This window comes from Zeus faber (assembly GCF_960531495.2).
Source record: "Zeus faber genome assembly, chromosome: 2".
NCBI classification, from domain to species: domain Eukaryota; kingdom Metazoa; phylum Chordata; class Actinopteri; order Zeiformes; family Zeidae; genus Zeus; species Zeus faber.
Window position 1 is genome coordinate 24,782,748 of NC_137189.1, and position 13,183 is coordinate 24,795,930.

The 13,183-nt window shown below is 42.7% G+C and overlaps 1 protein-coding gene across 2 annotated transcripts; it reads left to right on the forward strand.

Moving 5' to 3' along the window:
• Positions 1 to 4,042: 4,042 nt before the first annotated feature.
• On the forward strand, positions 4,043 to 12,981 carry LOC307227409 (poly(rC)-binding protein 3-like; the record flags this gene model as incomplete). Of its 2 annotated transcripts, none has more annotated exons than XM_079996713.1 (12): positions 4,043 to 4,117; positions 4,653 to 4,676; positions 5,291 to 5,323; positions 5,408 to 5,524; positions 5,906 to 6,037; positions 6,529 to 6,657; positions 7,994 to 8,137; positions 9,827 to 9,868; positions 11,087 to 11,162; positions 11,677 to 11,729; positions 11,987 to 12,156; positions 12,927 to 12,981. In XM_079996713.1, 12 exons carry the CDS (start codon positions 4,043 to 4,045, stop codon positions 12,979 to 12,981), a joined length of 1,050 nt encoding a protein of 349 aa, XP_079852839.1. The 2 variants fall into 2 exon arrangements, with proteins under 2 accessions (XP_079852839.1, XP_079852840.1); XM_079996714.1 differs by having other exon boundaries at positions 7,994 to 8,068; positions 11,084 to 11,162.
• Between the last annotated feature and the right edge of the window lie 202 nt (positions 12,982 to 13,183).

A 13,183-nucleotide genomic window follows, 5' to 3' on the forward strand; every position in this document is an offset into this window, starting at 1 on the left:
AAACATTTTCAAATTTGAATGGACAGTAACCTTGTACTGTTACTAGTTTGTACCGTTTCAGGGACATTTGTACATTTATTCCATTCCAAGCAAGATCTCTGACTGTGTAGGTTTAATGGAGGAGCCTTCAAACCAAATGTAATCTGAGTCATTCCATGAGAGGGGTGCCATTTGGCCTTCCCATTTTCAGAATTATTAATATTAAAGAATATATTTTTCAATAATTTTATTGTTTAATATACACGTTAAACTTCCCAGGAAACATATTTTCCCACCCTAGGCACAAAAGCCTTATTGTTATCATTCATTATACATGCATTACTTGTGACAGGGGAGAATGTGAGGGGGCGGAACATTTAGTCCCAAAATGGTCGCCACACCCAAAATATACTCAGGGTTAAATTCCTTGACCATAAAGGAATTCCTTACTTATAATGGAAGGAATCACTGTCTGTATGCCTGTCTGTCTGTCTGTCTGTATGCATGTCCTTCGATTATCTCAACAACCGTTCATCCGATCTACCTCACACTTGGTGGCTGTATCGCTGGGGACCCAAGGACATGCAGTATCGAATTTGGTGCAATTTGGACAGGTGACACATGTAATATTAATAAACTTTGAATAAACAATTAAGACAGTAGTGGGGCAGGGTTTCAGGGCTCTGCGACCGAGTCACTTACTTCCGCAGTGCAACCCGTTCCAAACAGTAAAGTAGGGGTAGGCCATGCGGCAAAATTTGGTTTTGATCTGATACCAAGTAATACTAGAGGCCAATCACCCAAAAACAAACTGTTATTATGGTTTTGTTTGGAGAAATGGTGACCGTGGACATGCACGGGATCACTTTCAATGATTACTTTTCTGCCGGTGTTGAGCGTGGCCGTTCACATAACGTGCGAGGGGAAAGGATCTCCTGTTCACCACACAGTGACAGGCACCAAGCAAGCCCAAGTCAGGAAATATATTGAGAGAAACTGATCCTTTTTTGGTATCGATCCTACTAACTATTTGCCCACCTCTCCAATGCAGCCCGTTCCAAACACAGCACTAGTTAGCTGCCATTAAATAACAGTCAATAACATGTTTTCTTTAATAGATATCACAATTACTTATTTAAATATAGCTACAGGAAGTCATACGCAGGGTCCAGGGTAGTCGGCCCTTCGTTAAAGTTCAATGGACAAGTGTGCTTTGGCTCTCTGTTCCGTTGTGTTTTGTGAGAATTTCATTTGTTCCAGCCTGGTTACAGTGTAATTTGATGATCAGGTGGTGTTTGTGGCTGTGGGTGGGTTTCCTACGCCGCAACTAACGGAGGTTATTATTCTGATGTAGGGCTGCATGGTAATGGCTAAAAGGATAATCACGATTATCTTAGTCAATATTGTGATTACAATAATTTATTATGATTATTAAAATTAGCAATAAAAGCTATAAGCTAAATACTGTTTTCTCTATTGTCAGTGACGAGGTGGATAGGTTATGCTTGACAGACCCCATCAAACATAATAAAACATTACATTATCAGCAATAATCTGCAAGCTCAGTTGGTTAGCACTGTTGCCTCACATCAAGAAGGTTCAAGTCCCAGGTCCTTTCTTTGTGGTGTTTCCGCCGGGTGCTCTGATTTCCTCCCACCATCTAAAGACATGTATGTGAGGGTTAATGTCGATGTGTTGGGGTGGATCCTCCGAATCATGAGAGGACACTGGTATGTATGTCACTGTCAGAAGACTCAGAGTGTGTGTGTGTGTGTGTGTGTGTGTGTGTGTGTGTGTGTGTGTGTGTGTAAAGCAATCTGGAGTCCCTTGAAATGCGCTATATAAATTAAAGCCATTAATAATTTACCATCTTTTGAATTGAGCTCCTCTGAAGGCTTAAATTAAACCACTTCCTCTTTGTGATGTCACTTAAAGCAACAGTTAATTGGTTTTGGATGCAACTTCCTGCATGCAGACATGGAAATAAACAGTTGTCTTTTGAAAAAGTTAAAGAAAAAAACCCAATATTATTCACCTAAAATCAAATGTTCTCAAATAGTATGTTCATAGTGAACTTTAAATTAATAGTTTATTGTGTTTTATAAGCTTGGACCCAAAAGACACTCCTTTCATGAGATGACTCAGTAATATGAAGCGGTGTTGTGAAGCGGGGGCAACAGAGAATTCTCCTTCTCCGTGAACCAAATTCCTTTTCTTTCGGCCCTGTCATCCTGTGCCTTTTATTGAGAGTCTCCTGGGTTTTTCTTTCATCTGCTGGCCTCATAGTAAACGAAAGCAACAGCCTGAACAGCAATGTTAAAATCCGTTCTAAGATCGTAGAGGCCTGAATTATTTTGGCAACCAACAAATCCTCCAGAAAGCAGCAAGTATTATGGCTTCTTTTGGACATGGTTTTGCAAGTGAATTTTCTCTGTTGCCATCAGGGCATCGTTATGTTTTACCTGTTCACAAAACTAACTGCTGTCCAAAATCGTTCATTCCCTCTGCAATTTGACTACTAAATGTTTTGTAGGGGTTTTTTTGTTGTTTTTTTTACCATTGTCATTGTTGGTGAATGTTTAATCTGATTTTTTTATGGCGTTTATCAAGTTTGTTTGTTTGTATGTTACTGTGTTTTTGTGTACTACGAGCTGCTCCAAACAAATTGCCCAGAGTGGGATAAATAAAGTTGTTTGTATTGTACATTTTAAAACGATTGATTTCAATGAAGCGCTTTCATCTCTCAGTGATGTGGAAGGAAGGACATTTACCTGGAAACCTTGGAGAAAGCATCAACGAGACAAGGTGTTTTACAGTACTTTTTTTTTTTTAACCTGACTTCCTTCCTTCTTTCTAGCTTTAGTTTAGACTTAAAGGGAAACTGCCGAAGATAGTGATCATTCACTCTGATCGGTTCCCACAGACGGAACACTTCAGCTTTAGGTTAAAAACACCAGTATGCTCCACCAGGACCAGCAATCTACCTACTATCTACCTGTCTGTCTACCTACCTTACAACCGTCTATTGATCTACCTGTCTATCTCCCCATCAGTACTATCTACTGTTTAGAGTGAGGTTTGGATGGTGTCGTCACGGCAACGGCTGTACATACTGCTCCCACGTGCACGTCGCCTGGAGCGCACGTGTTAAAATTAAACCTCCGAAGAGCAGAGAGCACCTGACGCTCCTCCGCCAAATTAGAAATATAGGAATTAGAAATATAGATCACGTCTCATTTCACATGCTTTTAGAAAAACTCTGGGAAGATGGGAGAAGATTAGATAAGATGAGATAAGATGAGATAAGATGGAATTAATTTACACTCAACAATAATTTATCTTCAATGTGAAATATAAATGGAAAAAACTAAATCCAAAGCACTGGTTATCTGGACCAATCACTGATTTCTGATCTCAGTGATCTGCCGCTGAGAATCAGCTGAGCAGAGGTAAAATGCGCTGTAGCACCATCGAGTGGCGGCTGTTGGAACTGACACAACAGAACTGCTCAGTGTGAGATTTAACGAGAAGAAAGTACTTCGTTACTGTACTTACGGTTATTTATTTTTACGGTTCAAGTATCCGTATGTTTCCGTTTAGGAGACTTTGGACCCTTACTACACTATATTTTTAAACAAATAAATGTCGTTTTTTTATACTTTTTACTCTCTTCAATTTCAAATACGTATACTTTTTACACCATTATATTTAAAACATCAATACTTTTAACTAAGTTACATTTCAAATATCAATAAATATCATTCTATAACACTTCAAATATTCACACTTTTTACTCCACTACATTTCTCACGGCCCCCTTACTTTGAGTGAAGGTTCAATCTTCACATTTATCTCAGATTAAGGAATAAAACGAAGCTTCTGGTCTGAATAATAAAAACTCACCAACGCGGAAGCTCGGCCCGCGTAACCTCTGACCTCGCCGTGGTGGGCGTGTCCTCCCGCAGGCTGCTGACCACTGATTGGCTGACTTGATCCACGAACTCCTCCTCCTCCTCCTTGCGCCCAGTGACCACGCCCCCTGCCCTTCTCGTCCAATCCCGACATGGAACCCATTAAGGTCCAATCAGAGGGCGGGCTCAACGTCACACTCACCATCCGGCTGCTCATGCATGGAAAGGTAAAAAGAGTGCGACACATATTAATAATATTTAATTGATAAAAATAATAAAGATCATAAATATTCATATCAATATAAATAATACAATAGAGGAAATACAATTTTGAAAGGAAACAAGAAAGTCATGAGTGTCATGAACAAAAATTATGAAAAGAAAACGAAAAAGAAAAGGTCAAGAACACTCAAGAAATATACAGTTTAGATTAAATATTAAACAAAAAAGAATAAAAAATAAAAAGAAGCAATGTGTAATGAAGCCTATGGGAATGACGATAATAACTAATAATACTAATGAAAGGTAAAGAAGTTAAGAAAGTGAAGAAAGGTTTATTAAATATACGCTGCCTCATGGGCAAAGTTTTTAAAATCCAGAGTTCAGACTAAAAACTGATTGAAATGACACATTAAGATTGACTGTTACCTTTTAGAGGTACTAATGTTGCAATCACAGAGTAAAAACCACAGATGCAGAGAAGTGAAGTTAGAGTCTGTACCTAACGCTGTGTGTGTGTGTGTGTGTGTGTGTTTTCTGCAGGAGGTCGGAAGCATCATCGGAAAGGTATCTAACGCAAAAACACTCGATCAAACTTTTAAACACACACACACACACACACACACACACACACACACACACACACACACACACACACACACACACACACACACACACACACACACACACACACACACACACACACACACACACACAGGTGGAAAATCCAGGTTCCAGGATTTAGAGTCAACTGTGTGGATTTACTGGCTAATTTTTGATTTTTTGATTCTATGTTCCTTATTTTCATTATATACATATAGATTCTGTGTTTTCCCATTATTTTCCCCGATAAATAGCTTTACATTATTATTATTATTATTATATTGATATTCTGTTTCTTTACTTTTTTATTTAATTGATATGCTGCTATAACTTTTGAAATTTGCACAGTTGTCAGAGTCGCTGCAATGTCATTTCACTGCTGTTGTACTTGTACAATTATGCATGTGAAAAGAACATCTCTCGAATCTTGAATCTTGAATGGTCAGTGCATGATGGAGGAAAAGCCTGGAGCAGGGCTTTTACTTTCCTGGACTTGGACCGTTCCACCTCAGATTAGAGACATTACACAGTGATGCAGGACTGGACCGAAACATTTCCTTCTGTTTCTAACTTCTCAGAAAGGAGAAACGGTGAAGAAGATGCGTGAAGAAGTGAGTTAGAGTCAAGACGTTACATTTATAAATATTAAATATTCAATGTGAATGTAACCTGTTTGTGTCATTCCCTGTTTCCAGAGCGGCGCCCGCATCAATATCTCGGAGGGGAACTGCCCTGAGAGGATTGTCACCATCACCGGCCCCACGGACGCCATCTTTAAGGCCTTCGCCATGATCGCATACAAATTTGAAGAGGTGCCTTCAAACTGGGACTAAACTGGGTCTAAACTGGTGCTGAACTGGGGCTAAACTGGGACTGAACTGGGATTAGACTGGGAATAAACTGGGACTAAACTTGGATTAGAATGGGATTCAGCCAAGACTAAACTGGGATTAAACATGTGCTGAATTGATGCTAAATTTTGACTCAACTGGGATTAGACTGCGATTAAACTGGGACTAAGCTATAACGTTCTACCACAGTGCTGAATATTGTGATTTAGTTATCCGTGATAACAGTGGTGAAGAGATATTTATATTCTGATTATGTTTTAATATTGAAACTAGAATATTTTATGACAATCAAAGGGAATTTCTTTATATCTGAGTGTATTGATCACCAATAATTTCTCACAGGATATAATAAACTCCATGAGTAACTCCCCCGCCACCAGTAAACCTCCCGTCACCCTCAGACTGGTGGTTCCTGCCAGCCAGTGTGGCTCCCTGATCGGGAAGGGAGGGTCCAAGATCAAGGAGATGAGAGAGGTACTACTTCCTGTTTATGGTCTCCTATGTCGTGTTTCTATCCTCTTACTCCCTGTTTCTTGTCATTTACTTCCTGTTTCTACCCTTTTACTTCCTGTTTCTAGTCTCTAACTTCCTGTTTCTGGTCGCCTACTTCCAATTTCTAGTCTCTTACTTCATGTTTTAGTTTCTAACTTCCTGTTTCTAGTCGTTTACTTTCTGTTTCCAGCCTCTTTCTTCCTTTTTCTAGTGCCTTACTTCCTGTTTCTTGTCTCTTACTTCCTGTCTCTGGTGTCTTACTTCCCATTTCCAGTCACTGCACTTCCCGTTTCTAGTCCCTTCCTTCCTTCCTGTTTCTACCCTCTCACTTCCCATCTGTAGTCCCTCGTTTCTTGTTTCTAGTCTTCTACTCACTGTTTCTATCCTCTAACTTCCTGTTTCTACAGGTAGTCTCTAATTTCCAGTTTCTTGTGCCTCTCTAAATCCCCTTCCTGTTTCTCTCCGTTGTCCAGTCCACTGGAGCTCAGGTACAGGTGGCCGGCGACATGTTGCCCAACTCCACGGAGCGAGCGGTGACCATCTCCGGGGCTCCAGAGGCCATCATCCAGTGTGTGAAGCAGATCTGCGTTGTGATGCTGGAGGTAGGGACAGGGAGGGGCAAAAATGTTTTAGTTATGCAAGGGATATCATCCAGCCAGCTGGTTATTATCTCGAAATAACCCCCGACAGAGTGACCAGGGGATATCACTGATTGTGTCTCTGAAGGAGGTTATTTTGGGATGATGACCATCTGGCTGCACATTGTCCTGCTTATTTCACTACACTACTAAGTAGAGTAATACACTGAGAACGATTTTATCACTAGACTAGACGGTGACTTGTATGTCTAGTTTTATAATTAGTCTGTCTAGTTTTATAACTAGTATGACTAGTTTTTATAACTGGTATTTCTAGTTTTATAACTAGTAAGACTAGTTTTATAAGTAGTACATCTAGTTTGAGAGCTTCCACTGAAAAAAATAGTCACAGAAATGTGGTGGACTATTCTACTACATATGAATAAAGTATTTACTGTAATTACTATAATTTAACATAATAATTAACTATTTCCTGTTATTAATGTTAAACTGGAAAGTCTTACATTGTACTTTCTAGTGTAGTTTTTAGTGTCACCAGATGGCGCCACTAGCTGGAGTAACAATTACTAATTTACAATTATCGCTGCCTCCAAATTCCTTCAAATTTTCACAATAAAAGCGTACTATTGAAACAGATCGATTTTTCTGATTTGATTGGTAATCTATACCTTTCAAAAACTTCTGATAGATATTTTGAGCGGCCGTCGTCCAGTCGACCTTCAAGGTGAATGACGTGCACGTGTTTCCGACGTGCACGTGCATGCGCACGGCAACAAGTACTTCTCGATACGTTTCACAATTTTCTCCTCAGGCCACGCCCCCTTGCTCTCCTTCTGGACCCGTTTCTATCGTTCTCTCACCCGTTACCTTCTTTAAGTATTATTTCAGGCACATCTCTCTCTCTCTTTCTCTCTCTCGTTATTTTTCTTTCTTTCTGTCTTTCTTTACGGTAGAGGATTAGGGCCACATTCAAATAAATATTGCCATGTGAAAACAATTAGTTGAGCTCTGAGAATTAAGTCATAATTCAGAAGGAAATCTGTGTTTTTCTTTGTCTGTGTGTTTGAATTATGGCTTTTGATCTGGGAATTTGGACTTTAATCTCAGAATTAAAATTTGTATTCTGCGAATTATAACTCAAATATGAGAATTCCGATTTCAATCTGAGAATTCAGTTTAAATAATCTCAGAATTTTCTCACATGGTAATGTTTACCTCTTCCTCTTCTTATTCTCTCCTTCTGCTGTAACACTTGTGTCCACCTCTCACATCTACCTTGTTTCTCTTCCCCTTCACCCCCACCCTCACCCCTCCCTCACCCGCTCCCCCACCCCCCCAGTCCCCACCTAAGGGTGCCACCATCCCGTACCGCCCCAAGCCCGCCTCCACCCCGGTCATCTTTTCAGGCGGCCAGGTGAGGGCCGACCCGCTGGGGGCGTCCACGGCCAACCTCAGCCTCCTGCTGCAGCACCAGCCACTGCCCGTTAGTGTCGCACCAGGTTTTTCTCACTGACTCTGTCCCCTCACCACCTCCACCATCACAACCTCCACCCCCTGATCCACTCCACACCCCAACAACAATCCTAAACACCCCCATGAGCACCCAGCCGAGCATGGAGCCTGTAACACCCCCTGCACCGCCCGCCACCTCCAGCCCACACCCATCGCCTCCAGGCCACTCCCACACTAACTGGGATGGTTCACATTTCGGAGGCGGTTTGGTGTCACTACATCTTCAACAGTATAACTGTTTTTTATATTGTGAGCTGAGAGTATTTCATACAGAACTTTGAGAAAATCACAGACAAATGATATTATGAACATTTTCCAAAAAAAAAGAGCTGTAGTTTCTTATTAGCACAACAGCCATGATATACATCATATCTAGATAGATCTATAGATAGATAGATAGATAGATAGATAGATAGATAGATAGATAGATAGATAGATAGATTTTGTCTCCAGTGAAGCAGTTCCCTTTTGGTCATCGTTCTATGAACCAGATCAGATTTTTCCTCTACTGCCAGCTGGAGGAAGTGAGCTTTATTTCCTCGTTCTTACTTCCTCCTACTGGTGGAAAATGGATTACCGTATTTCCTCAAATATAAACCGGTAGTCAAATAAAAACTGCGCCTCTAATAAGTTGTCTACTTGAACTAATACAAGTCTGCCTCAAATAAAGACCAGGGGAAAAACTGCGAAGCTGCGGCGCCGTTCCGGTGCGGAGCTTCGCTCCCAGACAAAGCAAATAAAAACATTGTGTTTTTAATGTAGATTTAATATTTAGTTATAGTACTTAATTTGCTCCATTTCCTACTGCTGCGTAGCAGATCGCAGATCGCTTCTTGTGGCAAATGCCTCGCTCTCAGCACTGCCACTCTCAGTGCTCCAACCATGAAGTGGTGCATTCAAGGCTCAACTCAGAAAACTGTAATTACCTTGTCGGCTACCACCACAAGTGCAACCTTTAGGGTAGCTCCCTCTTTTTTACCATATATGTGTTTGCATAGTATGGCACACAGACAGAAGTTTGATTTAAAATTCATACCAACATATGATATGATGTATTTATTAAACAGAGGTAATTACATATAAAAGCATGTCTCTCATATAAGCCTTTTTTCTGATAAAGGCCTGGTATCCTCTGCATTTAAGGTAAATAAAAGCCCCAGTCACTATTTGAGGAAATACAGTATTTGGGATTAACACCCATAACGCACTGTAGGCTTTTCAGCGCAGTGCGCGTCCCACTGGTTTGGGTTGAAATTAAATGTAGCTGCAGCTTCTACAGACACATCCTCACACCTCCTCATTTCCTACTGTCTGAGGTGTATCACTGAGTGATTGAGTGAGTGAGTTAGTTAGTTGATTTAGATTGATTGATTAGAGTAAAAATGACTGTTTATTTGCTCCTCAGTTACAGGCTGATTTACTAGATTTTAAAAAGTATCTTGGATTGAAATTGATACATTTCCGAAAATCATAAATTTGCATGACATTAATTTGACCTGAATGTGGATGAAACGTGAAGGAAGATAGTCTAGGAAGAGTTCAGATTTTATTCTCAAACAGTTTCCATGATTTCAGAGATGGTTGTTATTTCAGACCAAGCAGTGTCTTCAAGTCCCTTGATGAGGTGAAGGTGTAAAGCTGTTGTTTCTGTCTCTTACAGGCATACACCATCCAAGGACAGTACGCCATCCCTCACCCAGATGTGAGTGCTAACTCCTCCCTCTCTCTCTCGCTCTCTCTTTGTTCTGTCCGCCCCACCTCGCTCTATCCATTCCTATTAATATTAACCTTTAATATTAATAAAGCTGTTTTTTTCTGACGTGCAAATTCCTGAAAGTCTTTTAACTCTTAATGAATCTTGGCCCCCTATGTCCTCCATTAGCCGTCAAACTTGGTAGAGCTTGGCTTGGAGCAGGAAGTGGATCAGTAGATTAACTGGGTGGGGGGCTTCGGCTGAACAATGGCTTTATACTGGCAGCGACACAAAAAGTCTCAATAAAGGTTTCAGGATTCCATATCTCTAATACCTTCAATGTACTCCAGTTACACATGATGTCCCAGGTACACCCAGTGACGGTGTCATACAAAAACCAGACCATGCATCAAGGAGCTGGAAAAATGATCCACCAGGGGGCAAGATCCCCACTTCAACGTTGCCATCGATTAACACCATAGCTATAGAAACAGAAACAAGAGGTATAGGAGGATTCAGATGGAGGCATCAGGTCGAGGATTCAGGTGGTGGTTTTAGATGGAGGCTTCATGTGAAGGCCTTAAGTGAGGGCTTTGTATGGAGGTATCGGGTGGAGGCTTCAGGTGAAGGCTTCAGGTGGAGGCTTCAAGTGGAGGCTTGAGATGAATCCTTCAGGAGGAGACTTCAGGTGGAGGATTCAGGTGGAGGCCTTGGATGGATACTTCAGGTGGAGGCTTCAGGTGGAGGCTTAAGATGGATCCATCAGGAGGAGCCTTCAGATGGAGTCTTCAGATAAGGGCTTTGGATGGAGGCTTCACGTGAAGGCTTCAGGTGGAGGCTTAAGAAGGATCCTTCAGGTGGAGGCCTCAGATGGAGGATTCAGGTGGAGGTCTTAGGTGTATCCTTCAGATGGAGGCTTCAGGTGGAGGAGTCAGATGGAGGTCTTAGGTGTATCCTTCAAATGGAGGCTTCAGGTGGAGGCTCTGGCCATCCAGAGGTCCATGAGCAGAAACCCAGCTCCTCGTCCTCAGGCCAAGTCCTGTTCTCTTCGTCCGTTCTCCTCTCTCTCCCTCTGTCTTATCGTCCTTTACCTCCACTGTCTCTCTCACTCTTTATTCTGTCCATCTGGTAGCGTTTCCTGTGTGTGTGTGTGTGTGTGTGCGTGCGCGTGTGTTTTAACGATGACCTCATAGCTCTGCTGTCAACCTCCTCCTCCCCCCTCAGCAGTTGAGCAAGCTCCACCAGTTGGCTATGCAGCAAACCCCCTTTACCCCCCTCGGACAGACCACCCCTGCCTTTCCCGGTACGTACCCACCTACACCTCTGCCGCAGTTCCTCACTCTTACCTGTAGAGACAGACACGTTCTCTTCCTCCACCCTCTTCTCTCTCTCTCTCTCTATATCTCTCTCTCTCTATCCTTCTTCTTATTTCTCTTCTTCTTCTTGTGGTTTTCCTCTGCTGTGCACCGCCAGTCACATGGCCTGCTGGTGGTCTGCTCTGGTGGATGTTGAGGTTTCCTTTTGTTTGTTTGTTGGTTGGAGTTTTTTTGGGTTTGTTTTTCTGTCGTTTCACATCGTTTTCCAATTTCCATGGTTTTTTTTTTTTCTTGTCGGGGTGAAAACCTTGAAAAGATGCCAAATCAAACTATGTTAAAGCTCTTGGACCGGCTGTCGGTCCCAAAGCTGCAATCCTGCACCACTGGACGATCCGTCGGTGTGCCAAACTCTATTTTATGTCGCCCCCCCCCTCTTCTCTCTCTCTCTCTGGCTCTCGCTTTCGCTTTCGCTCTCGCTCTCCTTCCTGTGTTCAGCAGCAGGTCTGGATGCCAGTAACCAGGCCAGTACTCATGAACTCACCATTCCCAATGATGTGAGTAGAACGGACGTAATTTTACGAGCTAACTTGCATATCAGGGAGCAGACGAGATTCATTGTTCTCAGGACAAAGGGATGACTTGGCCGACATTGGGCAATTTGAAAACCAATATGATACAAATTACCTTGAATAAAAATACATTATTCCAAAAATAGTTATTGTCAGTTCCTATTGAGTTAACTAGCCAAACAGAGCTAATATCTTTCTTGTGATTTGGCCATCCTAAGTCCAGACGGCATTTTCTTTCCCAGCTAATAGGCTGCATAATCGGGCGCCAGGGAACCAAAATCAACGAGATCCGTCAGATGTCTGGGGCGCAGATCAAAATTGCTAACGCTATGGAAGGGTCGTCAGAGCGCCAGATCACCATCACAGGGACCCCCGCCAACATCAGCCTCGCCCAGTACCTCATCAACGCAAGGTCAGAGCTGAAAAGGAGATATGTATAATGTTCAGCTACAGGACTTTTGTTTACACTTAACTATATTTCTGATGGTTAGTTGTCTTGGTGCTTTAACCATCATCTCACACATGTTGCTTCACACATGGACACTAAGACATGTAGAAATATTTCAGTTTGAGTGTCTGGGGGGGGGGGGGGGGCTAAAGTGGAGTGTCATCTGCATAGCAGTGAGAAAAGAAAACATGTGCAGAGATCACAGAGTGAGCGATTTTGTGTAGAAGGAGAACAGCAAAGGACCTCAGATTGAGCCCTAAGGGACACCAGAATTTAGAGTCTGCTGTATGGTCCGGACAGAGATCCTCCTTGTGTGGCCTGGTACAAGCAGATGCTGAAAAGCTTCAGAGAGGGAGGAGAGGAGGGTTTAGAGGGTATCAGCAATGTGGAGGCCTATGTTACAGCATGGAGAACAGTCTGTGGAGAGAAAAGCCTTAAAACCAGAAGAGGGTCAAGGAGGTTTTTCTGGGAGTCGGAGGAGATTGAGATAGGGAGAGGTCAAAAGAGGAGAAAAAGTTGAGGAAGGCCAATGTTTGCAACTTCTCCCAAAAGAATGATGGCTTACATCTTTCAGGAAGAAGGTCTAGAACATTTCTGCTATGCAAAGGATTCCTGGAGTGTCCAGTTGCTTTTGTTGTCACCCTTACAACTGCTTTAACAATCCGTTGGCTGTGTACCTTCCGTCACCCTAAACACCCCATCCCACCCAAACCCCCCCGCCTCCTGACCCCCAGGTTCCGAGACGTGGCGGCCATGTGGAATGACCCATCGTCCATGACCACATCCTGAGTTCCCTGGCTGGCTCTTCTGTTCGGCCCTCTCCACGGACTGACCTCCGCAGACAACCCTGATCACGCCCTCTGAACTCCCTGGCTCTGGCTCTCCGAAATGAAAGACTCCACCCGCCCCTGCCCGCCCGGATCCGCCCCCCTACTGCAGCCTCCCCACCCCAGGTGCCCCGGCGGACCACCGCCCCATTGGACGAGGGCAG